The sequence below is a fragment of the Bubalus bubalis genome, chromosome 15, assembly GCF_019923935.1.
Source record: "Bubalus bubalis isolate 160015118507 breed Murrah chromosome 15, NDDB_SH_1, whole genome shotgun sequence".
Taxonomy (NCBI): domain Eukaryota; kingdom Metazoa; phylum Chordata; class Mammalia; order Artiodactyla; family Bovidae; genus Bubalus; species Bubalus bubalis.
In genome coordinates this window covers 49,530,724-49,557,854 of record NC_059171.1, presented here as the reverse complement: position 1 = coordinate 49,557,854, position 27,131 = coordinate 49,530,724, and the positions used below count along the sequence as shown (strand labels likewise).

The following is a 27,131-nucleotide window of genomic DNA, read 5'->3' as shown; positions in this document are numbered from 1 at the left end:
AAAAGTTTCCCCAGCCATGTTGATTTATGATAGTAACCAGTTTGTCTATACCATGATGAGTCATTTCATGGAGAAATTTAGCAAATGTCCACTTGAAACTACCTAGTGCCTCCAGCCATCTGCGTTGGGAGTACCAGAGATGATCTGAGTGAAGTTCAGAGGCTAAATATTGATATTTTATAATGGTTACTTTGAATTTCTTTAAGAATTCACCCTTTAAGAGTTTTAATAGGATCCAAACCTTGGTTAAGGCTACTTGTTTGGAACTTCCTTGGTGGTCCAATGGCTAAGACTTTGCAGTCCCAATGCAGGGGACTCAGGTTCAATCTCTGATTCAGGTACCTAGAGGACACATACCGCAACTAAGAGTTCAGAAGCCACAAAAAAAAAAAAAAAGAATCCCTCATGCCACAACTGAGACCCAGTGCAGCCAAATAAATTAATTAATAATTATTTTTAAGATGAGAAAAAGGAGAAAAGACTGCTTATTTAGCAAAATGATCTGCTGGAGTATTTCTTTTAGCTTCCATGTCATTTCTTTTTTCATAAGCCTCAACTTTTACAGCAGCTACCTCAGTATGAACTAGGAGTCCACCTAAAAGTATGTTAAATATGTTGTCCATTTTTGATGGAGGTTCCAGCAGAATTGACTCTTGGCTTCCAAAGCAACCCAAAGTAATAGTTTTTTGGTTTGTTTTTAAATCATGCCCAATATGTATCTGTGTTAGTCCCTCAGTCATGTCCAACTCTTTGCAACCTGCCAGGCTCATTTGTCTGTGGAATTCTCCAGGCAAGAAAACTGGAGTGGGTAGCCATTCCCTTCTCCAAGGGATCTTCCTGACCTAGGGATTGAACCTGGATCTCTTGCATTGCAGGCGGATTCTTTACCATCTGAGCCACCACTGTGGTCTTTGACCAGTTGACAAGGTCAAGGAAGTGCTATGGTTTTGCCCTTGGGGCTGATTTTTCCCTCAGGTGGAGGACTGTGTTATAAAGGCAAGCTTCAATGGGTGTTAGCATGTTCTACTCCAGGTTCAAGTTTTGAGATATGATTTGTCAACAAATAATATTAGGTCAGAGTTTTAAAAACACTGAATGAGATATAACAAGTTCCTAAGTGAGCTAAGAAAATGTTGTTTCCCTTCCCTTGGTAGGGACAAGGTGGACAGGCACAGTGTCTCAATGATGAATAGTAGCATGAGGGGGAAAAAACTAACAATCTCATCAGGGGCTGATCACCTAACTAAAAAAGGTTGTGTGTTCTTGGGCAGTAGTAATATCTGTGCCACATGAGGAACCATGAGAACAAGAGTGGCATTTATGACTAGTTTAGCAGAAGCACTGAGTTTTGAAGCAGTGGTTATTGCCCTACAAAGAGGGGACTATGCCTTTATGACCAGGTCAAGGTGATGAGTTTTTTGACTCTCATGAAGTTATGTTGAAACTCTAAAGACATGCCTGGATTGCTCACATTCAAGTAGACAAAATGTCCACTTGGGTTTGGAGGACATAAACCCAAGACTTCTGAACCAAAGGATTTTAGTTGGAAGTGCCTATAGAGGGAGTCTGTTAACTAACCCTCTTCAAATGACAGAAAGTCTGTTTATGACTTAGGTAGGTGGGTAGGTTTAGTCACTAAGTTGTGTCCAACTCTTGCAACCACATGGACCATGGCCCACCAGACTCCTCTGCCCATAGGATTTCCCAGGCAAGAATGTTGGAGTGGGTTGCCATTTCCTTCTCCAGAGAATCTTCCTGACCCAGGGATTGAACTGGGGTCTTCTGCATTGCAGGCAGACTCTTTACTGATTGAGCCATTTGACACTTGTTTGCAATATTCGGTTGTTAATGAAAGACTTTTATGGACAGAAGGAAGTGGATAGAGGAAGCTATACTAGCAAAAAGCAGATATGTTGTGGTGAAGGCAGTTTCCTTTAGGGGACAGCAGAGGTCTCTCAGACATTAACTCACTGGTGCTGACCAGGTGATTCCTGACTGTTTCAGTTCAGTTCACTTCAGTTGTTCAGTCATGTCCAACTCTTCGCGACCCCATGAACTGCAGCACGCCAGGCCTCCCTGTCCATCACCAAATCCCGGAGTTTACTCAGATCATGTCCATTGAGTTGGTGATGCCATCCAACCATCTCATCCTCTGTCGTCCCCTTCTCCTCTTGCCTTCAATCTTTCCCAGCATCAGGGTCTTTTCTAATGAGTCAGCTCTTTGCATGAGATGGCCAAAGTATTGGAGTTTCAGCTTCAACATCAGTCCTTCCAATGAACATTCAGGACTGATTTCCTTTAGGATGGACTGGTTGGATCTCCTTGCAGTCCAAGGGACTCTCAAGGGTCTTCTTCAACATCACAGTTCAAAAGCATCAATTCTTTGGTTCTCAGCTTTCTTTATAGTCCAACTCTCACATCCATACACGACTGCTGGAAAAACCATAGCCTTGACTAGATGAACCTTTGTTGGCAAAGTAATGTCTCTGCTTTTCAATATGCTATCTAGGTTGGTCATAACTTTCCTTCCAAGGAGTAAGCGTCTTTGAATTTCATGGCTGCAGTCACCATCTGCTTCCACTGTTTCTCCATCTATTTGCCATGAAGTGATGGGACCGGATGCCATGATCTTTGTTTTCTGAATGTTGAGCTTTAAGCCAACCTTTTCACTCTCCTCTTTCACTTTCATCAAGAGGCTCTTTAATTCTTCTTCACTTTCTGCCATAAGGGTGGTGTCATTTGCATATCTGAGGTTATTGATATTTCTCCTGGCATTCTTGATTCCAGCTTGTGCTTCATCCAGCCCAGCACTTCTCATGATGTACTCTGCATATAAGTGAAATAAGCAAGGTGATAATATACAGCCTTGAAGTACTCCTTTTCCTATTTGGAACCAGTCTGTTGTTCCATATCCAGTTCTAACTGTTGCTTCCTGACCTCCAAACAGATTTCTCAAGAGGCAGATCAGGTGCTCTGGTATTCCCATCTCTTTCAGGATTGTCCACAGTTTATTGTGGTCCACACAGTCAAAGGCTTTGGCATAGTCAATAAAGCTGAAATAGATGTTTTTCTGGGACTCGTACTATTTCGATGATACAGCGAATGTTGGCAATTTGATATCTGGTTCCTCTGCCTTTTCCAAAACCAGCTTGAACATCTGGGAGTTCACGGTTCATGTATTGTTGAAGCTGGCTTGAAGAATTTTGAGCATTACTTTGCTAGCATGTGAGATGTGTGCAATTGTGTGGTAGTTTGAGCATTCTTTGGCATTGCCTTTCTTAGGGATTGGAATGAAAACTGACCTTTTCCAGTCCTGTGGCCACTGCTGAGTTTTCCAAATTTGCTGGCATATTGAGTGCAGCACTTTCACAGCATCATCTTTTAGGATTTGAAACAGCTCAACTGGAATTCCATCACCTCCACTAGCTTTGTTCGTAGTGATACTTCCTAAGGCCACTTGACTTCACATTCCAGGATTCTGGCTCTAGGTGAGTGATCATACCATCATGATTATCTGGGTTGTGAAGATCTTTTTTGTACAGTTCTTCTGTGTATTCTTACCACCTCTTCTTAATATCTTCTGCTTCTGTTAGGTCCATACCATTTCTGTCCTTTATTGAGCTCATCTTTGCATGGAATGTTCCTTGGTATCTCCAATTTTCTTGAAGAGATCTCTACTCTTTCCCATTCTATTGTTTTCATCTATTTCTTTGCACTCATCACTGAGGATGGCTTTCTGCTTTCTCCTTGCTATTTGAAACTCTGCATTCAAATGGGTATATCTTTCCTTCTCTCTCTTGCTTTTCGCTTCTCTTATTTTCACAGCTATTTGTAAGGCCTCCTCAAACAGCCATTTTTCCTTTTTGCATTTCTTTTCCATGGGGATGGTCTTGATCCCTGTCTCCTGTACAATGTCATGAACCTCCATCCATAGTTTATCAGGTACTCTGTCTATTAGATCTAGTCCCTTAAATCTGTTTCTCACTTCCACTGTATAATCATTAAGGATTTGATCTAGGTCATACCTGAATGGTCTAGTGGTTTTCCCTACTTTCTTCAATTTAAGTCTGAATTTGGCAATAAGGCGTTCATGGTCTGAGCCACAGTCAGCTCCTGGTCTTGTTTTTGCTGACTGTATAGAGCTTCTCCATCTTTGGCTGCAAAGAATATAATCAATCTGGCTTTGGTGTTGGCCATCTGGTGCGGTCCATGTGTAGAGTCTTGTGTTGTTGGAAGAGGGTGTTTGCTATGTCCAGTGCATTCTCTTGGCAGAACTCCATTCGCCTTTGCCCTGCTTCATTCTGTACTGCAAGGCCAAATTTGCCTGTTACTCCAGGTGTTTCTTGACTTCCTACTTTTGCATGCCAGTCCCCTAAATTCTAGAAGGTCTTGTAGGTCTTCATAGCACCGTTCAACTTCAGCTTCTTCAGGATTACTGGTCAGAGCATAGACTTGGATTACCGTGATACTGAATGGTTTGCCTTGGAAACGAACAAACTCTGACTGTTTAGGATTCCATTTTTGGGAGAGCTTAAACTGTAATTAAATTAAATCTCAGTTTGATAACGCTGGACCTAGTGTGAGCAACTTCATTATGGGTATGCTGTCATGTTTTTAACACAATTAACCTAGAAGTTCTCTCAGTTGTTTTGTGAAAGTTAAGATGTTTGGATAGTCTACAGCCTTATCAGAAAAGAGTGATTTCCCTTCTTATATAACTTCAGTCATGGATTATGTTTTGGCAAAATTATGACTTATCTTTTGAAACTTTATGTCTCTCTTTTGCTAAGGCTCAGAGCAAGTAAATCGAGTTCTTTCTACAAGGTTCCTTATACTGTGAATAAAGTAGATCATGTACAAATTTGGTTAGAACTAAATTACAAGAGAAATGTAGACCTTTTAAATGTTGATTGAGGGCCTGAATGAAATAGAAGGTTTCAATGAACACCTGGGGTGTGACTGTCCAGGTGTATTCTTGTCCTGCCCAAGTGAAGATAAAAAGGAAAGATTTAGGGTAAAAAAGAGAAGGTATCAGGTATATTCTGATTGGAGTTTGTTGGATGAGGAAGCTCAAGACAGGCAAATTAGAAGTGAATGATCTGATGTAATTGGTTTGGGAGCATATTTGTCTTTCTCTGGATTGTTCTTGTGCTTCCCAGGTGGCTCAGTGCTAAAAGAATCCAACTGCCAATGCAGGAGATGCAGGAAGATTCTTGCTTGTAAAATCCCGTGAACAGAGAAACCTGGTGGGCTATAGTACATGGGGTCGCAAAGAGTTGAACACAACTGATCAACTGAGCATGCATATGCTTGTGGATTGTTCCTAGTTGGAAGCTGGCAGTCACTGACCAAGTCTTGACCATTTGGGGCCAATTGCTGTAGAGATTATTATTGCTGACTTCTGTGGATGTTTACAGGAGAAGTTGTGGATCCATGTTCTATATGTGGTCTGCCCATTCATTATCCAAACAGATTGATCTCTCACCCTTTTCCCTTATAATTTTCTCCAGCTACATCTAGAAATGATTTGAAAGATAATGAGGTAAGATTTTGCAAAGTGGAAATATAACATTTTTCTTAATCTACTGGCAGGTATCTGAAAACATGGACTTTTCATCTTAATTCCATTAGAGTTAATTTTTTATCTGCAATTGTTTATGTTGTTACAGAGGATCTTGATGATTTAAGAATGGAGGGAGTAACTACCCTGACACCTTCTGGGAGCAAATTTAACCAAGGTCGAGCTACTTACTCTGCTGAACCTCAGGCCAAAGTCACATTGAACATCTGTTCAAGGTGTGCCAGGTAAAACAGATTATAGGTGTATCTATGTATGAACATGATCTTGATTTTTTAAATCTAAGATTTTGATGCAAAGGGTGTACTCCTCTGTGTTAAGAGAATCTTTTCCTTCTGGTTATTTTTTGTGCTGAGTTAACAAGAGAGCTAGTTGTACAGTTTATCCTCATGCCCAATGCCACGCAGACCAACAATGAATCAAAGAGTTTAGATTGTCTTTACTTCACAGTTGGAGACTATTCTAAGACTTTCTGCCTCTGAATTTCATTTGCTGTCTGCCTTTCTATTCCTTTTCAAAAGAAGATTCAAGGGACTCTAGAAGTTCAAAGCCACTTCTAAGGCACCTGCATAAAGGGCAGTTTGCCCAGGTACAGTTTAAGATCGGACCTTATTGGCCTCTTAACCTGTTCCTCATCTTGTTCACCTCCTGGAAAGAATTTAATCAGCTTGATGCTTTTCAGTTTTGGCAGCTGGAAGCAATCTTTGCATATAGTGTATGTGGCCAAAGAAGTAGCTTAAGTTAACTGCCGAGTCAGCTCCCAGTGCTGGTCCAGCAGAAGCTCACCAAATAGCTAGAATTCATTCTTTTGTAGGAACTAAATCTCATTTGCAAAGAGGCTTTTAAGCCTGTTTAAATGATAAAACAAGTCTTCTAACCCTTATGTAAATGGTGCAGATTAGCAAGAACAATGCCCTGGCTGGCCAGTTTTATCTCCTTTGCTTTATGTCTAGCTGTTCTATTGTACAGTTTGAGAGGGGATTAGTGGCTTGGAAATAGGGAGCAGGGGGAAGTGTAGGAAAATCAAATCAGATTTTTGTAGCTTTTCCTTGCCTTTACCCCTCGGGAAGTTTAATTGTAGTTGTCATGGGCTTAGAAAAATAAAATGAGATAGAATAAAAATAAATAGAAAAACCAGAGGATATTATTTGACATCATTAAGCGACATGCCACAATAAAATGAAAACACCACGGGAAACATTGCTTCAGACAAGTGATATTTGGGTGGATCGATTTTTTTGATTAGGGGTATGAAGAAAACTACAAATATTTATGTGATGATATTTAGGCATCCTGGGTGTGGAAGAGTCATTTGGCAATTAAAAAGAATTTTATAGTATGTTTGTCCATTTACAGGTTGACTGGGAGGGGTTGGTGCTTGGTTCTTGGTCTTTGGTCCTTCATATTGTTTGTAGAAGATTGGGATATGAGGAGTTTTTTTTTGGAAAGGAAATCCCATGAAAAAGACATGTTTTACTAAAGTACTGAAGGTTTGAATTGGGAAAGGACCAAACCCATTACATAGCCCTAAATTATTCACATTCAGCTTTCCAATGATAAGCTAGATTATAAATTATAAACTACCTGCATATAAGATGAACTCCTAATCTCTAGGGGCTTCCCTGGTGGCTCACATGGTAAAGAATCTGCCTGCAATACAGGGGACCTGATTGAGAGAGCTGGATAGGGTCATGTATGCACAGACAGCCAACCAAGTGATCACAGTGCAGGATTCTCAAGGAATAAGAAGTTTCTCTTCTTTTTCTCCCGTGCGCTGGGATAATTCCCATGTAAATGCTGAAGCAGTTGAAAATGTTTTGAGTTCCCCACCCGCCCCCCCTTTAAAGTACTCAGGCACTGAAGAAAAAAGAGCCTAATTTTCCTGACATGAGGGAATTTTCTGCCTTAGGCTTCTTACAGACTAGGGAGAAAACTATAGTTCATCATCGGGGACAATAAGACAGTGTAGGGTGGTTGTGTTTTTGTGTTTGTTTCTCAGAGTTTCATGGTCAAGAAATATTTTTTTTCAGGTAGAACTGGAAGGTTAAAAGCTTAAAGGATGTGTTGTTTTCTGGAAATAGTGCTGTAGCCCCAAGACAACCAGGAGTCATTGAAATTCAAGGGATGGTCAGAGCTTCTGCAAAGGACCCATCAGTGAGCGAGTTAGTGTAAAGAGGTGGAGTGTACTCTTAAAATCGTCGTTTTCCTCAATCTCTTTTTCAAGTACTGCACTGCTTTTGAGCTACATATGGGGTCACAGTATCTAGAAGGAAGTTTGCATAAGATATGTCCAGAACATTATTACTCTTATCAAATTGAAGGCATACAGCCAAAGGCCACAGAGCCCTTCTCATTCAGAACCTGATTAGAAGACATGATCTGTCCTGAAACTAATACATTGCTCTGGGAACAGTTGATGGATATAATATATATGCGATCATTGGTAGGACTTCTGATTTTCAAGAGATCAGAAAAAGAGGAATTCAGCCCATGTTAAGTTGCTCTGTAAAGTTTTATGTGCAACAAAGTGGCTAAACTATCAAGAATGTAAAAAAAATGTATTGATTAGCATGGTCACAAGAAATAAAATTATAACTTTTTTCATAAATATTTCATACATTGTTAGAAAAGTGCAGATGGAAGAAAGCTTATGTTTTCAAGCTGGAAAATTATTCCAGGGTAATGTTATTCCTTTAGCTCTTGGTGACCTTAATCTGATGTGGATATTGCTGCAATTTGTATGGTTTAAACAAACAGATGACATCAGTTGGCAAGTAGAAAAATGCATAGTTAATAGATGTCTGATCACCAAGATATATTGAGATTCTAACCCAAAATGTCTGTTTTCCCCTCAGATCATAAGGGAAAGAAACCATTACAAAACAATTTTAAGTAAATAAAGAATTTTCTATGTATAATATAGCAGTGTCCTTATAACTGCTGATTTTTTTTTTTTTGCATTACAAGTTAGATTTTTTGATACATTCATTGAGTGTCTTGGTTTGACTTTTAGAAAATTCTACTCGTACAGCTGCAAAGCCTTAAATGGCATGGGCAAAACACGTTTAATTTGTTGCCTTGGAGTCACACTGAGTCATATCAACCAAAAAGTAAAATGTCAGTAGGTCAATAATGCACATTGTCAGTAATTATCAGCAAAACTTGTGTGGTTTTAAAAAACAGTGGTTTGGAGAATTGTGAGTTTCAAATTAAATTTCTTCATTAAATACCCTGAATTTTCTTTTTAAGGTAACAGTTAAGATATCAATAACAAGCTAACAAATGCTGATACCAAGGCAGCAAATTACTATTTCACTGAAGTTTATAAGCCATTTTTCTGGAAAGACCACCCATTAATTCTGTCTACCGACTGCCATTCGGAGGAGTTAAATCTTGTTTTTGTGGACTCCTGCCAGGGCATTCCGGGTGGTAGGGTGCTGTTTGTTTTTGATGGTGCAAGTGTTTGCATTCATTCATGCCTAACATCAATAGAGCACAAAAAAGGAACGGAAAGCCATTTAAAAAGAAATTGGATTATGGAGAACGTACAGTGACGCTGGTGCAGAAACCGCAGCCTGAGAACGTCAGGAGAAATTTGTTTCCAAATAGCCTGCTGATTTTTCACTGATTTGCTTCACGTCATTGTGCCAAAACTTGTTCACCATTTCTTCCGTACATCGTGACATTAAAATAACGAGTTTATTCCTATATTGACTTGATAAAGCAAAAGCCAATGATTGCTGGTGATAGGATGCTGAAGAAAAGATAAATGATTGCTTATACATTTGAGCTAATTTCAAACTAACTATATTAGGATTTACTAGTTAAGAAAGCTGGCATCATTAGTGATATGTTATATTCTGTTTCACTTTGCTATGCATGTTTTTTTTTCCCTTTTCCTCCCAACCTCTTTTATAAGGTTTATTTTCAGTCAGTTCCCACTGGGAAAAAAGTGAGCCAAACTGACCTAAAGGAAAATGGATAAGCACAAAAAGGGACTACTATCATTGTTTACAGTTACAAAGTTTTCCATAAAATTGACTTCCTACACCTAGATTAAAAGGTTTGGTTTGAGTGATGAATATAGTGCATGTTTTAAGTGACAGAAATGGTTCATTTGAACCAAAATGAATTTATGGAAGACTCTCTTTGTGTCAAGTACTGGGATAAACTCTGGAAAGAAAAATTAACACTGCTGATCACTAGCAACTTATATTCTGGCTGGAAACAGACTTGGAAAAAATAAGTGCAACCCAAAATGTCAGACAGTGATAGTTCTCTAGAAAAAATAAAGCATCGTAATGCTCTGTTATGTCAGACATGATTGATTTGGGGGCCTTTAGTGTGGGGAAAGTCCATACCCTTGGAGAGATTGAAATATGACTTCCATGGTTCATTCTGCATAAAGGAAGAAATGAGGCCAACACATATCAGCCAGAAACTGGAGACCACTTTTTCTCAGTTTTAAACACTTTAACTTCATAGTTCTTTTGTTTATAAATTGATACAATATCGTCTCCATCTCTACTTTTTTTAGTGGTTGTTTTGTGATTCATAAGAGAGGGAGGGCCTTGGGCTGTGTAAGTACACACCTACTCTATTTAATTAATTAATCAACTTTTGGTTGCATTGGGTCTTTGTTGCTCTGTGTGGACTTTCTCTTGTTGCAGCAAGCAAGGGGTAGGGGGGCTACTCTTTAGTTATGGTGTGAGGGCTTCTCCTTGTGCTGGCTTCTCTTGCTGTGGAGCACAGGCTCTAGGTAAACAGGCTTTAGCAGTTTTGGAGCACAGGTTTATGTGCTTAGTGACATGTGGAATCTTCCCAGATCAGGGGTTGAACCATGTCTTCTGCATTGGCAGGTGGACTCTTAACCACTGGACCACCAGGGAAGTCCACACTTACTCTAAAAGACTACTTCTTATTATGTGAAAAAGAGCTGGGGCTTTAGAGCAGTAGAGACTAAGGTTGGAATCTCAGCTTGCCCACTCCACTGGACAACTCTGAGAAATCACTTACCCTCTCTAAACCTCAGTTTCCCACCTATAACTTGGAAGTGGTCATTTCCCATTTCCAGTTATAGCAGACTGGAGTGGCTAGCTCCGTTTCAAGCATTGAGTCTACTCTGGGGAAAAAAAGTGTTACAAGATAAAAATATTTATATACATTTCAGAAGAAGTTAAATATGCTTTTGAAACGCGGGGAAGTCATGTTATACACTGAGAAAAACAAAACGAGCGTCAGGGTCAAGATCTAGGGAAACATCATGAGGGTTTAGGGAATAGAATATTATGGGTAATTTTTGGTTGATTTTGAACAAAATGCATAAAAGTGTTTTAATTACAGAGACTTTTTCTCATCGTTTTCCTCATATTTCCTCTCTCTGTGAAAGTACCAGTCTACATACTTATATTCTCCCTCTCTCTATCTATCCATCCCTCCTATAAACCCTTTCTAAGACTGTGATGTAAGAGGCACTAGAAGGAAATGGATAGCATGAGAGAGGCAGGGAAAGATGGTCTTTTAGTCCTCTTTGCTAAGTAACAGCAGCCTTGAACGAGAGCCAAAAACTGCTTGCAGATCCCACAGTCAGTACTAGTAGGCTGATTTTCCAGTTCATACCAGAATGCCCGAGATTATTTTTTTGGCATCTCCAAAGAGTCTGTCAGGACTCCTGTGATCTTCAATCAGAGTAACCTCTTTTTCCTTTATAGACTTTCTGGGTCTTAAACATATTATCTGTGATTTATAGAAGAGTCCTTTTGGGGAAATCCACCCACAGAATGGGCTTTCCAGGTGGCAAGTAGTAAAGAATCTGCCTGCCAATTCAGGAGATGCAAGAGACACAGGTTCGATCCCTGGGTTGGGAAGGTCCTCTGGAGTAGGAAATGGAAACTCCAGTATTCTTGCCTGGGAAATCCCATGGACAGAGGTACCTGACAGGCTACAGTCTATAGGGTTGCAATGAGTCAGACATGACTGAGCGCACACATACACACCCAGAGAATAAGCATCTTAGCATTAGGGAATGGAAATAGCATATTGTCTGAGAAAGCCAATATTGTCAATTTCAAGGTGGGAGAAGAGTCCTAAGTTTCCAGTGGGGTGCTCAATGGTACCCATGGACTGGCTTTCCCACACTAATAATGGGCACAATAGGACAGCATGTACAATAAGATATAACTAAATCCCATGGATGAGGGAGTCTGGTAGGCTGCAGTCCATGGGGTCGCTAAGAGTCTGACATGACTGAGCGACTTCACTTTCACTTTTCACTTTCATGCATTGGAGAAGGAAATGGTAACCCACTCCAGTGTTCTTGCCTGGAGAATCCCAGGGATGGGGGAGTCTGGTGGGCTGCCATCTATGGGATCGCACAGAGTCGGACACGGCTGAAGCGACTTAGCAGCAGCAGCAGCAGGACAAATTAGAAAATCCAGGAACAAATAAAGTATTTGTTGATGCTGGTGATCTACTATGCCTCCTTTACCCAATATATTCCTGAAAAGGATGCCTGAACCAGCTGAAGGAGACAGACCAGCACTTCTTTCCTGTTCTTTTATCATTTGATGGGCATTTGGGTTGTTTCTGCTTTTTAGACTGTTAAAAACTATGCTGCTAGGAATATTACAGTGCAAGTTTTAGTGTGAACATGTTTTGTCATTTCTCTTGCGTATATATCTAGGAGTACAATTATTGGGTCATATGTTAATTTTGTATTTACTTTTAAGGAACTACCAAACTGATTTCTGAAGTGGTTGTACCACTTCACAATCCCACAAGTAATGTATGAGAGTTCCAAATTTTCAACATCCTCATCAACCTTTGTTACTCTTTCTTTTCATTGTTTTAGAGTCAGACATGACTGAGCGACTTTCACTTCACTTGCATTCTCTTTTAGCAGCAGTATGAGAGAAGTGAAAGATTTGTCATGTCTTTCCAGAAAAGGCTTCGTGACTGTCATCAGCATTGGGGTCAGTAGGCTACATTGTACATGTATCAGAAATGACTTCACACCTCATAACTCTTCACCTCTCCAGGCATGCTTGGCTTACCATCTATCATAATCTGCTTAACTTGAATTTCTTACGTAAATTGTTTATCATTCCTTCATTCTCATTAAAATATTAACTGTATGGGAGCTGGAACCAAGGCTGTCTTGGATGACGGATATATCCTCAGTACGTTAAATAACTTGTGACCCACATGAAATAGCCACTGAATACTTGAGTGAATTAAAGACTGGAGAGGAAGTATCAACCAGAATCTCTTTCTTCCTCTCTTTCTGTCTCCCTTTTCATCCACTTGTGTCTCTCCATCACTATCTCTAGACTCAACTTTCTTTCTCTCCATCAACATCTCTATTTTTACCTCCAGATTCAACTTTCTGTTGGACCACTCCATGTGGGTAAGAATGGCCCTGGCACCTGGGTGCTCCAGGATTATAAATATCCTTAAAGCTTGGGCCTTTTTCTCACCCAGAGTTCATTTGATAATGTTTAGAAAGACTCTGCTAGCATATCCCCAAGTATTTGCTACAAGAGATCAAGCACAGAGTAGGGTTGATGAGATACCTGCTTTACCTTTGGTCATAAGCTCACTCGTATGTTAGGGGAAGAGACACCCCTTGATTGGAAATTCCACCAGAATCATGAAAAGTTGAGGAGAAGCATTTATCAAGAGAAAGAGATTCAGTGCAGACAGAATGATAGCATGACCATCCCAACAAAATAAAATTAATAAGATATTTGATTCATTCAGTTCATATTTGATTCATAGAGAGCTTAAAATTATATCAAGTACTCTAGCAAATATTAATTCATTTTAAAACCAGTCCTCCTAATTTTTACACCAACTGCGCAGATGGTTGAAACTTGACCAAGAAAGTTTAAACAACTTCTACACACAGCCAAGAAATGTCTTTGGTGGACAACCCAAGACTTCTGAATCAAAATTCAATATTCTTCCAGCTATAGTACATGGCTCTGTAAGTCATTCTGATACTCAGTGCCATTGCCCACCTTCCATTTTCTAACCTGAGATTAAAAGCCTGTCTGACTTCCTTTCCACTAATGTTGTGTCACTGGTAAGCCTAATGACAGATTCCAGTCTTGGATCCAACAAACACTTGAGTTGCCATCAACAGCTACCTTGGGGACAATTTCCTTTTGCTTTGAACGCCCAGTCTGTCTTTCAGCCTGGTCCCTTTGCTTTCCTAGATCCAATTTCCATTTTAAGTAGTTTTCTTCTTTTACAATGTAAGAATTCATATAGTGTGACTCTAGATTCTTTTAGTAATAAATCAGCATGGCAAAAAGCTTAGGAGTTAAGAGTCCTGAAAAGTGGTATCGTCTTCTGACTTTTGCTGATAAGAGTAGAAGGTGGGTATGAGAGAAACAGCCTGAGGACATGCATATATGTTTATTTTCACATATTTTATTTCTCTTATTTCCTAAGCCCCAACCAAACCAGGCTTGTCTCTTTTCCCCATTAAGATTCTGTGATTATCTCCCATCTTACCCACGTTCTCTCTTCCAATGTGAGCTGACCTCAGGTGCATGGAAGAATTCATTCCTTCCCTACAACCTACAGACACATTCAGACACACTTTCTTCTCCACACACAGCTCATATTTCCTTCCTTCCCTCTAAAGTTCTCTCGTTGCTTCTAAACTGAAAGCACTTAGGAAACAGCAACCCACTCCAGTATTCTTGCCTGGGAAATCCCATGGTCAGAGGAACCTGACAGGTTACAGTCCATGGGGTCACAAAGAGTTGGACATGACTTAGTGACTAAAAAAACAAACCAAAATTGTCCCTCGGGATCCTGGGATGTGAAACCCATCAATATTGCTGGAGGGCCAACTGTCTGGGCTATTTTATATAAAACACATAGACATCCCTAGATATTGGTATCTGAGAATGTTGTACATCTTTTGGCCTTCTGTTTCATTTTTTACATCTTCCCCTGTTCAATTTCTCACTAATTGTTACATATTGACTTTCTCTCCTCTTTTAGAGGGAAAGTGTTCATCTCTCAGTTGTGTCTAACTCTTTGTTGAACACATGGGCTGTAGCTTGCCAGGCTCCTCTGTCCATGGAATTTCCCAGGAAGGAATACTGGAGTGAATAGCTATTCCCTTCTCCATGGGATCTTCCTGATCCAGAGATGGTACCTGGGTTTCCCACATTGCAGGTGGATTCTTTACCACCTGAGCCACCAGGGAAGTCCCTTCTAGAGGAAAATGCAGCAAAATATTGATTCTATTGATTGATATTGTATGGATGGATTCATTTTGAATCCAGTTCAGAGCTCCAACAGTCTACAGGGAATATGTTCCAAATCTGAGGCATCATTCCCAGCGAATTGTCTGTTTGTTTAATAAAGGAGAGATGGTTGACACCAAGATTAAAGGCAGAATTTTTTTTGTTTGTTTGTTTGAATAGGTCATGAAGTCTGAAAATTGGCTACTTCTTGCTGGATGGCCTGGGGATTACATATTTCAATTGTCTTTAAACAGTTTGTTGATTTTATTCATCTGTTACCTGCAGTTTTGTCCTCATGAGCAGGCATGGCATGTTGACTGATCCCATCTTTCCCCTCCCACCCCATGTCTCCCCTCCCACCCACATTCATTTTTTTCCAAAACAACAGAATCAAAACCCTTTTCATTGGATTTCAGTAAGTTAGGAGGTTTTACCATTATAAAAAAAACAAAAAAACCACTTAAAGATTTCCTTAAAATTTACTTATCTTCTTGATGTGACAAGGGTACTCTGAATCTCTGCTCTGGTTACCATTCAGTATTGTGTTTGAACGTGAGGAGCAGAGTTCTTATTCTACATCACCTTGGTATCAGTGCCTCAATGTTAAGGGATCCCTGGTGTAAGCTTCTGAAATCAGAGAATCAGGACTACTTTGTTTAAAATGAATGTACTTTGGTTTCAGTAGCCTTATAAGTACCTTGCCCAGAGCAGGTACTTATAGTTTTAAATGAGTACCCAGACTGTTTAGGCTTTTTTACTCAACTGAAATAAGGTATCACATTATCATTTGTTAATAATCTGCCATTCATTTGTAACACAGTTAATCAGAGGCCCCTTCCTTCTTGTGGCTTGAATGAGTTAGAGTGCCCTGGTCCATTTCTGAGAAAGGACCAGCGAATCCACAGGATGGCATGTCCTGCTGCATCCACGAGAGGATGTGCTGCTGGCAGAGTGGCTGCAGCCTGGGGAAGTCATAATTCAAGATGATTCGCAATGCCCACTCGTCAGAAAAGTATGATATGATGGGGTCCAATTCACATTTTAAATCATGCCATTTTAGAATTAGAGAATTTCTGATATAGATCTTGGACTATCCCACATGTTTTTACAATAGAGAGAATACCTAAGGATTTATAAAAACATCATCCAATAAAGTGACACTCAGGGAACAGCCTGTGTTGTAAAAGTTAATTCTCTGCTGCCAGAGATTCAGCCAAGAAAACGTGGGCTCAATTTAGCGATGTCATAAGGTTGGGAGAAAAGTCATTGTCAAGATGAAATTCGCATTTGTGTAATGAATAGTCCACTCGTTCAAGTGAGTTAATATAGAGATATTTATGGTATGTCTTAGTAGATCAATTTTGATGTAAAATACAGGTGGAAATAAGAGTGGCAACTGTAAATTGTGTACAAAGGCAATGTGCAGAGTGAGTGTGCCCACTTACTTTGAAATTTTAGGAAAGTATCTATTTGGGGGGAGAGGGAAGATTGTCTTTTAGATCCAATCGCCTCATGTTATTGCTTTTCCTAAAAGGAATTTATGAGATAATTGTTTGACTCTCTACTCAGAGTTCTTCTGCTTTCACAGAAACAGGCAGGAAAGAGTAAAACATTCCTTTCTCCACAGCTACCCTGACTGAGCACACACACACCTTTTCTCCATCTGCCTCTTCCCTTCATTGTTGCATAAAGGCAGCTGGGTGGTAACATATTTCATCCGAGTCCTCCTTCCTACATTTACCAGAAGCACTGATTCCTTCTTAACTGTCCACAGGGTGCCAGTGCTTTCTGGCTTCTCGCTCCACTTGCACTTTTTTTAATTTGTTTCTGCTGGGTCTTCATTTTGGCGCACGAGCTTCTCTAGTTGCAGTGCGTGGACTAAGGAGTTGTGGTGTGCAGGCTTCTCAAGCTGCAGCACACTGGCTTAGTTGCCCCACAGCATGTGGGATCTTAGTTCCCTGACCAGGGATTGAACCACACCCCCTGCATTGGAAGGCGAATTCTTAACCACTGGACCACCAGGGAAGTCCCTCTCCACTTGCACTGGACCAGCAATCATGCTGGCCTTCTGGTTCTTTCTCTAACAGATCAAGTAAGTGCTTTCCCATCTTGCTCTTCTTTGACACTTCCTATTTCCCCTGATCATTGACCTTTGCCTGGCTTCCTTCTTCATTTCAAATGTCACCTCATCACTGAAGCCTTTTCTTATTCTAACTTCATCTCTCTCTCTCCTTACCTGACTTTTTTCTCAAAAGTTTCATTGTGCTCAGTCCCTGCAGTCACGTCCAGCTCTTTGCACCCTATGGACTATCGCCTGCCAGGCTCCTCTGTCCGTGGGATTTTCCTGGCAAGAATACTGTAGTGGGTTGCCATACCTTCCTGCAGGGAACCTTTCCAACCCAGGGATGAACCTGTCTCCTGTGTCTCCTGCATTGCAGGTGGATTCTTTACAGCTGAGCCACCAGTAAGCCCCGAGGTTTCATTACTTACTATTTATTTCAGGACTTGCTCCCTTTGTCTCCTCCTGCGTGAGGTCAGGAATCTGGTCTCTTTTGTTTACTGCCATAATTCCAACACCAAGAACAGTGCTTGGAATGCATAATTATTGAATAGTTGAATAAATTAATGGAAAGTGCATAGTTATTAAAATTAGGAATAATAGCTAATTTTTATTGAGTGTATTTCATATCAGGTATTTTTCTAAGCACTTTATGTATATTAATTCATTTAATGCTGACAACATCAGAGAGGTTGGGCAGTTTACCAAATGTCATACAGCCGATAAATAACAGAGCAAGGAGTTTAACTAGCAGGTCTTGCTCCAGAGAAGGCACTGTTTTATCCTTCACTACCAACAGTAATAATGGGAGGACGTAGGTGTGGAAGGAGGTCAGGAAAAGGAGGGAATGATGTTGCGGTGTGGCAAGTGGTTATTTAAATTAGTTGGAGTTTTCGTGATGAGTTATCTCATCACTACCTTATTAGCATGATGAACAATCAATAAGAATTGCTGATGCTATTATGTCTGCCCTGGTCCTAGTCCCTGTGTGGTATATCATCTAAACAATATTACTGTTTAAAGTAGAATGAAAGGGTACACAGTATTATCAAAAAGTTTGAAATGCTTCCAGCAAAGTAATTTCACTGTAATTCTCTAGAAAAAGATGTGTATCTATTAAAAAAAAAAGTTTGGGTCTTCAGGTTCACTATGCTAGGCATTGTGCTGGTAGTCGAGATTTATAAGATATTAAGTCTGCCACTCATGAGTTAACCAAAATCGTAGCAAATAGACTTGAACTGCATTCAACTCATGTAGATTTGCAATAAGATTTGCTTGGACATATTCTTCATGTGTAGGTGTGCCCCAAATTATATTTTGACTTACAAAATATAAGCAAATTTAGAATAAAAATAAATTGATTAGTGTTTGTTTTAGCTTTAATATGATTAATGCCTTTTCACAATGACTTAAATCGTGGTCAAGAAAATGCCATTTTCATCCTCAATATTGTTTTTATCATCTCACCATGATAAAAATAAAATAAGACTCTAGCCAGGCTAAAAGAAAATGGGGAGTAGACACAAATTACTAATATTAGAAATGAAAGAAGGGACATCATTACAGATCTCATGGCTATTGAAAGAATAATAAAGGATTTCTATGAATAACTCTATGCCCACAAATTGGCTAATCTAGATGAAATGGACCAATTCCTTGAGAGATACATGTGTGTGTGTTAGTAGCTCAGTCGTGTCTGACTCTGAGACCCCATGGATTGTAGCCTGCCAGACTCCTCTGTCTATGGGATTCTCCAGGCAAGAATGTTGGAGTGGGTTACCATTCCCTTTTCCTTGGGATCTTCCTAACCCAATTTTTAAACTCATAAGAAGAAATGAACAATATGAATAGGCCTGTATTTATTAAAGATTGACTTAATAATTAATAGCACCAGCCCCAGATAGGATGACTAATAAATTCAATTAAACATTTAAGGAAGAAACCATACTAATTCTTTACAGTCTCTTTCAGAGAACAGAAACAGAGGGAATACTTTTTAAAAGATTAAACAATTATAAACCATCTTCAGTACTAGCATTCTGTTATTGGGAAAGTCTGTAAATACTTTTTATAATTTCCAGACATGTGCTTTCTCATAGAAAATTTCTCAACATGGCATAAAAGATGTTTACTAATTGGTACAAGTACTTTTAGTTGCATAAAAGAAAACCAAAAGTGGATAAACTTGTGTTTAGCAATTAGTGTTTCAATGTTTTATCTTATTTGGAAATGATTTGGATATTTAATAATTTAGCTTAACTCATCACTTAACTGAACTTAGTAAAACTTTGATGTTCCAGGTTACCAAAAGATTTGGGAAAGCTATTAGAAAAGTTCACCTAAAACTTTTTGTTCTATTTACATCTCTTCCGTTTACTTAATGATTAGATTATCCACAAAAACTTCATGAGACATTAAGCAAAGTCAGCCATCATCCCAAGCTACTTTTTCTTGCTGATGAATTTAGTAGAGAGAACATGAACTCATTTGATTAATAAAATTAATAAACCCAGATGAAATAAGAGGTACATGTCTGCATTATATTCATTGTTGAGAACTCTAAAGATACGCCTATTCTAATAAAATCAACACAAACTAGCTTTATTTCTGAATATTTTCCTAGAGCATATGAACCTGAAAAGTATTTGGGTTAAATCTCTATTATATTTCTGAGAGTTTTATGACTGCTTAATTCTTATAAGTGCTTGATTTTCTTTAAGCCAATTAAATGGAGCTCTTTTGCAAATTAATTTAAGTAATATCATCCAGAGGTTAAAAAAATACCACATATTTAACACATAAATAGATACACATAGGGACACAGACACAGAGACTTTATAATTTCATTTAAAAATTTCTACACTGAATCAGGTACAACGATACGAAGCTCACTAGTTACAAAAGGACAGTGGAGTAAGTTATCTGCTTTGATGGCTAAAGCTTTTTTATATATATAAATATTTGTGAAGACACATGATTTTTTATTTGCCTAAATTCCAAATGACCCTTTCACCTTTTATTCCCCTTTTGATAAGAATTATCTCCATGAAGTTTGTAGAATATCCACATCTCAAAGGCATAAAGAAGGAATGTAAGTAACAGGCCTTTTAAGATAAATAGGGGAGGTTTTAGGATTGGTAGGATTAGGTGAACTTTGACTTGCCTCTAGAACTGCATTTCTGGTTCTGCAAATATTTGTAAGATAGAGACATTTGCTTTTAATTCCTCTAAGAACTGAGTCGTAGCCTAGATGGTTAAGGACTGACACAACCTTTCCCTCTGGGTACATTTGGGATAAAGCAAAAGGCCTAAAAGAAAATTCTATCAGACCCTAAATATTAGCTTCTAATTTGGCCAAATTTCTGATTATAGAGTTATTCATCATCATTCAGTCACTCAGTTGTGTCTGACTCTTTGCGACCCCATGGACTGCAGCACACCAGGCTTCCCTGTCCTTCTCCATCTCCTGGAGTTTGTTCAAACTCATGTCCATTGAGTCAGTGATGCCATCCAACCATCTCATCCTCTATTGTCCCCTTCTCCTGCCCTCAATCTTTCCCAGCATCAGGGTCTTTTCCTTTCAAATATCTTGTCACCTTTCAGCCTGGACAAAGAGTAAATACTTCTGACAGTATTAAGTCCATGGACTAAAAGGGATCCTCAAAGAGATGCAAAAGTTACTACCTTCCCCAAATCCAGTGTGTGCGTGTATTCTCAATTGCTCAGTCATTTTACAACCCCATGGACTATAGCCCACCTGACTCCTCTGTCTATGGGATTTTTCAGGTAAGAATCCTGCAGTGAGTTGCCATGTCCTGCTCCAGACTCAAGGATCAATCTGTGTCTCCGAGGTCTCCTGCATTGGCAGGTAGATTCTTTACCTCTGAGCCACCTGGGAAGCCTCTCCCAAAATCCAGAGTCACTCCCAAAGATAGCCAAAAGCAGGAAATACATGTTGCAGACAGGCAGAAATCTGAGCCAAACTCTTAAGACACAAAATGAGACAAATTAGAAGACAATACCTATCCCTAGGAGGGTGTGCGCTTATTCATGTCTGACTCTTCAAGACCTCATGGACTGTAACCCTCCAGGCTCCTCTGTCCATACAATTCTTCCAGCAAGAATACTAGAGTGGATTGCCATTTCCTTCTGCAGGGGATCTTCCTGACCTGAGGATTGAACCCAAGACTCCTGCACTCCAGGCAGATTCTTTACCACTTTTGCCATTGGAGAAGCCATCCATAGGAGAGGAAGAATCAAAAACCAATAAGTCAGACTGGCAAAGGAAGGGACATGGTGAAATTTTATTTTCCTTTCTCAGTTGGGTGCTTTGGAGAAATTTGGGAGACCTGATTCTGAGAATTTTCACCTTATGTTGGCTACTGCCCATTACTTTAGGATCCCATCTACAGGTTCTGAGTAGGGTTTATTTTTTGTTTTTTTTAGACTGTGCCACATGGCACTTGTGATCTTAGTTCCCTGACCAGGAATTGAATCTGTGCCCCCTGCATTGGATGCACAGCATCTTAACCATTGGACCGCTAGGGAAGTTCCTGAGTGGGGTTTAAAGTGCAGCGTGTAGCTCTGATTTTACTAGAATTTGATATTATTAGTCTATTATTAGAATTTGGCTTTATTAATTTTAATTTTAGTTTCCCCTTGGTTTTTTAAGGGAATAATGTAACAGATTAAGTCATCAACAAACAATTGTTGAATTAAATCAATTTGCACCAAAGTGTTCCCTGCTGACTCAGACAGTAAAGAATCTGCCTGCAATGCAGGAGACTAAGGTTCGATCTCTGGATTGGGAAGGTCCCATGGAGAAGGGAATAGCAACCCACTCTAGTATTCTTGGCTGGAGAATCCCATGGACAGAGGAGCCTGGCGGGCTAAAGTCCATGGGGTCACAAAGAATCGGATATGACTGAGTGACTAACACACATTGAAATTAATTTGGAAGTTAAAAATTAAGCTCAGAGCATGGACATATTCACAGTATTTTATTAGCTAAAGAACTTTTATAATAGCTCCATAAAATTCTTTTAAAAATGTTCTTTATTTTTTTTCTGAATTAAGAAGCAAACCATTGAGCTTTCAAGAGGAAAAAAAAATATTTTGTGCAGCTGTACTTGGAAAGCACTCCTAGCAATCTCACATCTTATAGACTCATTGTAGCTAAGTGCCAGCATTACAGACTGACTGCCAAACACAGATACTGAGATTTAACACTGATTTTGGACTGAAGGAAGCTTTTCAGTACAGTCATATTGAACAGAAAGAAATGAGGTGATTTACAGTTGAATTTGACAATAGTGAGAACAGTGAGAACCCTGGAGCCTCAGATCCTGCTCTACAGATTCCCTTAGTTGATGGTTTTCAAATTCTGCTGTATACATCATATGGAATGTTGTTTTGGGAATTCAGATTTTACTTAACAGGCCATTGATAAGATTTAAACAAAATTATGGCTTGGAATTAATTTGTGAGTATCAATCCTGATCACTGTTGAAGCTTTAGAAATGGAGTCTGGATCTTCAAATTGATGCTTGTGAAAAGGAACAAAGACTCCATCATGACCTAACTGGGAGTATTGATCTGTTTGTCTAATAACTACCTTTTTCTCAAGTGCTTAGAGAAAGGACAATATAAAGGACTGTAGATCTATTTTACTTTGCTCCTCTTGACTCCAGTAAGAAAGAGAAATAAATAAACAAGCCAAGAACTGTGCTATATACAGATTTAAAACATGAGTAGAAATTAAAAGGACAAATTTGATCAGTCTGGAAAGAAGTCTCAGTTTCAGAAAGAAAATATATATCCCAACAGCTTTTAAGTATTTATTACAGTGAAAAATCAGAATCTAATTATACATAGCCTTTCCAATAATTATAAGAAAAAAAAAGATAGATGGCAGTTAGGAAACAGTAAAAAAGATGTTATATTCATTACTTTTAATACCTGACTTTGGGGAAATTTTTCATATTCAAATTAATCATAATCATAAGTGTTGAAAATAATCGTAAGAGTTAGAAGTGGGCAGACCCAGTTGTATAAGTCAGCATCTAGCTGGCAGAATCTGCATTGACTGTAAACCCCAGATGGTAAGAGTAGACAGGAGTTGTACTGTATTTACCTTCGGAACTGTTTTAAAGACTGGCTAAAGTTTTTAAATTGACTTTTAAAATAAAAAACCTATAAGAACAGTGTGCATTATATATAACATCTGAAGGAGGATAAGCTTGCATATTTCTCTTTCTGTTTCTTTTCCTTTATTTAAGTCCCATGGGACCAACTGAACCTTGTTTATTTAAAAGTGTTCACTGAGCTCATAAGAAATACAGAATGTGATCGAGCTTTCTTCTGAGAATCAGTGTGTGTCACTGTTGGCCCAGGATATGTCATCTTCATGGCAAAAATAAAATACAATATCACCATTCCAGAAGAGAGAGAGAATTAAAGAGGACCTAAATACTTTGCATAAAATAGCTCCACATCACAGAAAGAAAGTCTTTTTTTTTTTTTTTAAATCAAATTAAGTTCCATTTAATGTATATAGTGAAGTAATCCACAACCTAAAGGCCTGAGGCTACATCTTACCTATGGCCTATTTTGGCATAGCCCTCAAGCTAAGAATTTTTCCTACATTTCTATATTTTGTATTTTAATTTCTTTTTTTTTTTTTTTGCATTTCTTTTTTTTTTTAATTTTATTTTATTTTTAAACTTTACATAATTGTATTAGCTTTGCCAAATATCAAAATGAATCTGCCACAGGTATACATGTGTTCCCCATCCTGAACCCTCCTCCCTCCTTCCTCCCCATTCCATCCCTCTGGGTCGTCCCAGTGCACCAGCCCCAAGCATCCAATAGCGTGCATCGAACCTGGACTGGCAACTCGTTTCATACATGATATTTTACATGTTTCAATGCCATTCTCCCAAATCTTCCCACCCTCTCCCTCTCTCACAGAGTCCATAAGACTGTTCTATACATCAGTGTCTCTTTTGCTGTCTTGTACACAGGGTTATTGTTACCATCAGAAAGAAAGTCTTTAACAAAAATAAAGTATTAGGATTTAGGAGCTGATTTGGGTAGATATTGAGATTGCAAACAAGTTTGAGTCATAAGAAATATTCATAAATTCTGTAGAGGAGTATATTGCTCTGTAAAAGAGGATTGTTAAGTCGTTTAAATAATATAGCAAGGCCCACTCCTTTCTCCAAAGTCATGAATTGTCATTACCTCTCTTTAAACTGTCTGATTTTAGATTTGAACAGGTATAACTGATTGTAAGTGATTGTCTAACTTAGGTGTAATTTCTGAGAATGATTTAAAAATTAGCAAAATATTTAGGCTTTAATATTCAAAACCAAGAGTAATAAGAATTATGCTAATAAATGTGAAATTTAAGGTTTTTTTAAAATGCTCATCTAACATTATGTAGCTTTCTAGAAGAATTTTAGAAAAAAATGTTAATGCCTGTTTGTAAAAAAAATTAAAATTTTTGTAGGATAAAAATAGTGTTAGTGTTGAATTTAGTAAAATAAATAAGAATTTAGAATAGTTTTAGTATGTAATATTATTTATAATTATACTAATTATAATATGTTAATATATAATAGATAAAATGAGAACATGATCATTTACATAAATAATTATGCAAATTTCAATGATCCTATTTTAGTAAATCTCAAAAAATCAGAAATTTGTACCAGCTGTTTTATCATTATGGTACTTTGAAACTAAGAAACTCTGTAAGCAACATAGTAAGCAGTTGTGATAATGAAAGTGGTAAGAGAATCCATGAAAGAATATAATGTTCATTTAATGCATGAAATTCTTATTATCCCAAACTTTCCTCGTTATGCCTTTTTTTTTTTTTTTGTCAACCAGAGCTCCTCTTCATATCTCTGCTATTAGTTAACACACCGAGTTCAGAAATATAAAGAGTTCAGATTCAATTCTGTAGCTTCTTAAATTCTCACAGATAAATGGTCAGAAAAATGTTGGGGAGAGCAGAATAAAGGCTATGTTGATTCAGAGCCAGAATTGATGTATACTGAACAATGAGGGCTCAAAAATCTAGTCTGTAAAGTGTTAAAACCAATGATCAATTCAGTTAAAATTCCCAGTGAATGAGTTCAGCCAAATTGATCAATTCAATAGCCATATATGTACTATTGAAACACATATGTACATTGAGGCATGGATTTGGGTACTGCTTTAAGAAGCACATGAACAGCATTCCTTTCTCCACAGCATTTTGGTTATGCTTGTTAAGAAGCACCAGCTGGGTACCAAACATCAGATTAGGTATTTAGAGACATTTTCTCTAATCCTCACAAACAACTCTTCCAAGTGGATGCTTTTAAGATTCATTTTGCAAGCGACAAATGAAGTTCAAGGAGACCAAGTAAGCTGCTTAAGCACCAAAGACTCCTAAATTGCACAGGTAGAATTTGAACCTTGCCCAATCTGACTTGAAAACCCCAATCTTGCTACCATACAATGCTGCCTCCCAGTTTTAAAACAAATTGCTGGTTCCATTGTGGAATTAGGCACATTTTTCAAACTCATTGTACTGCCTAATCTGTTTTAGGATAAAAGGCCAATGGGATGGAGTAAGGCAAGATGTTTGTATGAAATTTAAAAAAAACAAAAAAACTGTTAGGCAACAAAAGTTCAAATAAAGCAAGCAGATAAATTGTTACCTATATTATTGAGAAGAAATAATTACCCTATTTTTAGGTTATGAGTGTTGTAATTTAGATACTACACTAGAAATCTGAAACCAATAAAGTAATAAATAACTTCAAAGTGAGACATTGATTATTTAAATATCCCTTTTCTAGCTGCATTTTAAGTAAAAATTTAGTTGCTATTGTGAAATGAAAACACTATGACAAGCATTATGAATTTTATAGTTATCTTGATTCTAGCTATGACTGTGTTTCGTATAAGGGAGAAAAACTTGTTTCTAATTCTTATGGGTTTTATCTAAAATTCAAGTTCTACTTAGGTTTCTCCTCATAAACATGAACTTGTCAAAAATATTTAGTTGCTACCATTGAAAGTTTGTGTCTCCCCCAAATTCATATGTTGAATCCTAAACCTCCAGGTGATGATATTAGGAGGTGAGGGGCATTTAGGAAGTGATTAAATCGTGAGGATGAAGCTTATTTTCAGACTGAATTGTTCTGATTTGATAGTTGATCCAATAAGATGATGTTTCTGTCCCACCAGCTGAGCCCATGGAAACAAATGAAGTGTGATGTTTAAATCCTTCAATTTCAGCATCTAACAGTATCCCAGTTTCACTGAGCATCCTTGGGCAAGTTGTTTAATTCCCAAGTGACTGGCGAATAAAAGCACTGAACATTTTGCAGCTCCCATACGAATCGGGAAGGAGCCCCACAAGTAGAGGAATGTCCAGTGTATTTGCTGCTGTATTTTTGTAAGCCTTTTTTTTTTAAGCCTCTAATAAAAGATTTTTATTGAATATTTTCTAAGGGCTTTCAGAGATTGAAGGATAATTGTCATATAAGCAAATTAATTATATACAAAAACGGACTACCTTCAAAAATCTTAGGAAAATAAAAATCATAGACCTTATACGCATTTGGCACATTTTTTTTTCCTTTGGGGATATTAAAATAATGTGTTTGACAGAATGACAACAGTAAAAACATGTTTTTAAGTGATTTGGTTTAGAAAGGATTTTTCCTTTATGTGCTGCTTCTGTAGATAAAATAGTTATAGAAATTGCCATGACAGAAAATCATGAGTTCCTATTTGGCTTCCTTGCTGGCTCAGATGGTAAAGAATCTGCCTGCAATGGGAGGAGAACTAGTTTTCATCCCAGGTTCAGGAAGATCCCCTGGAGAAGGGAATAGCTCCAGTATTCTTGCCTGGAGAATCCCATGGACAGAGGAGCCTGGCAGGCTACAGTCCATAGGCTTCAAAGAGCTGGACACAACAGTGATTTTCACTATATATCACTATATAAGTAGTATCAAGAATAGCAATCATGATGTGACAATAATAATTTTTGAAAACATTCTAGTATTTATTCTTGCTTAAATACCCTGTCTGATAATGTAATAGCAGTAGGATTTGTAGGACTTTATTTTGTTTTTATAATATGAGAAGTTTCACTTAAATGAGTCTTCTTTTTAAAAAAGTTAACTTCCATACTGGCATAAGATGAGGTATCTAATGTGAGAAATGGGAA

At 38.3% G+C, this 27,131-nt stretch overlaps 1 protein-coding gene across 6 annotated transcripts in view; it reads left to right on the top strand.

The window, feature by feature from the left end:
• Nucleotides 1-27,131, top strand: part of C15H8orf34 (chromosome 15 C8orf34 homolog) — a 354,610-nt gene that overhangs the window by 212,608 nt on the left and 114,871 nt on the right. For 5 of the 6 annotated variants that reach the window (XM_025265285.3, XM_025265284.3, XM_025265283.3 and 2 more), the window contains one exon: nucleotides 5,670-5,805. In XM_025265285.3, the coding sequence (XP_025121070.3) occupies nucleotides 5,670-5,805 (136 nt within the window). The remainder of the gene's footprint in view (nucleotides 1-5,669; nucleotides 5,806-27,131) is intronic. The other variant, XM_044928702.2, reaches the window with a different exon arrangement.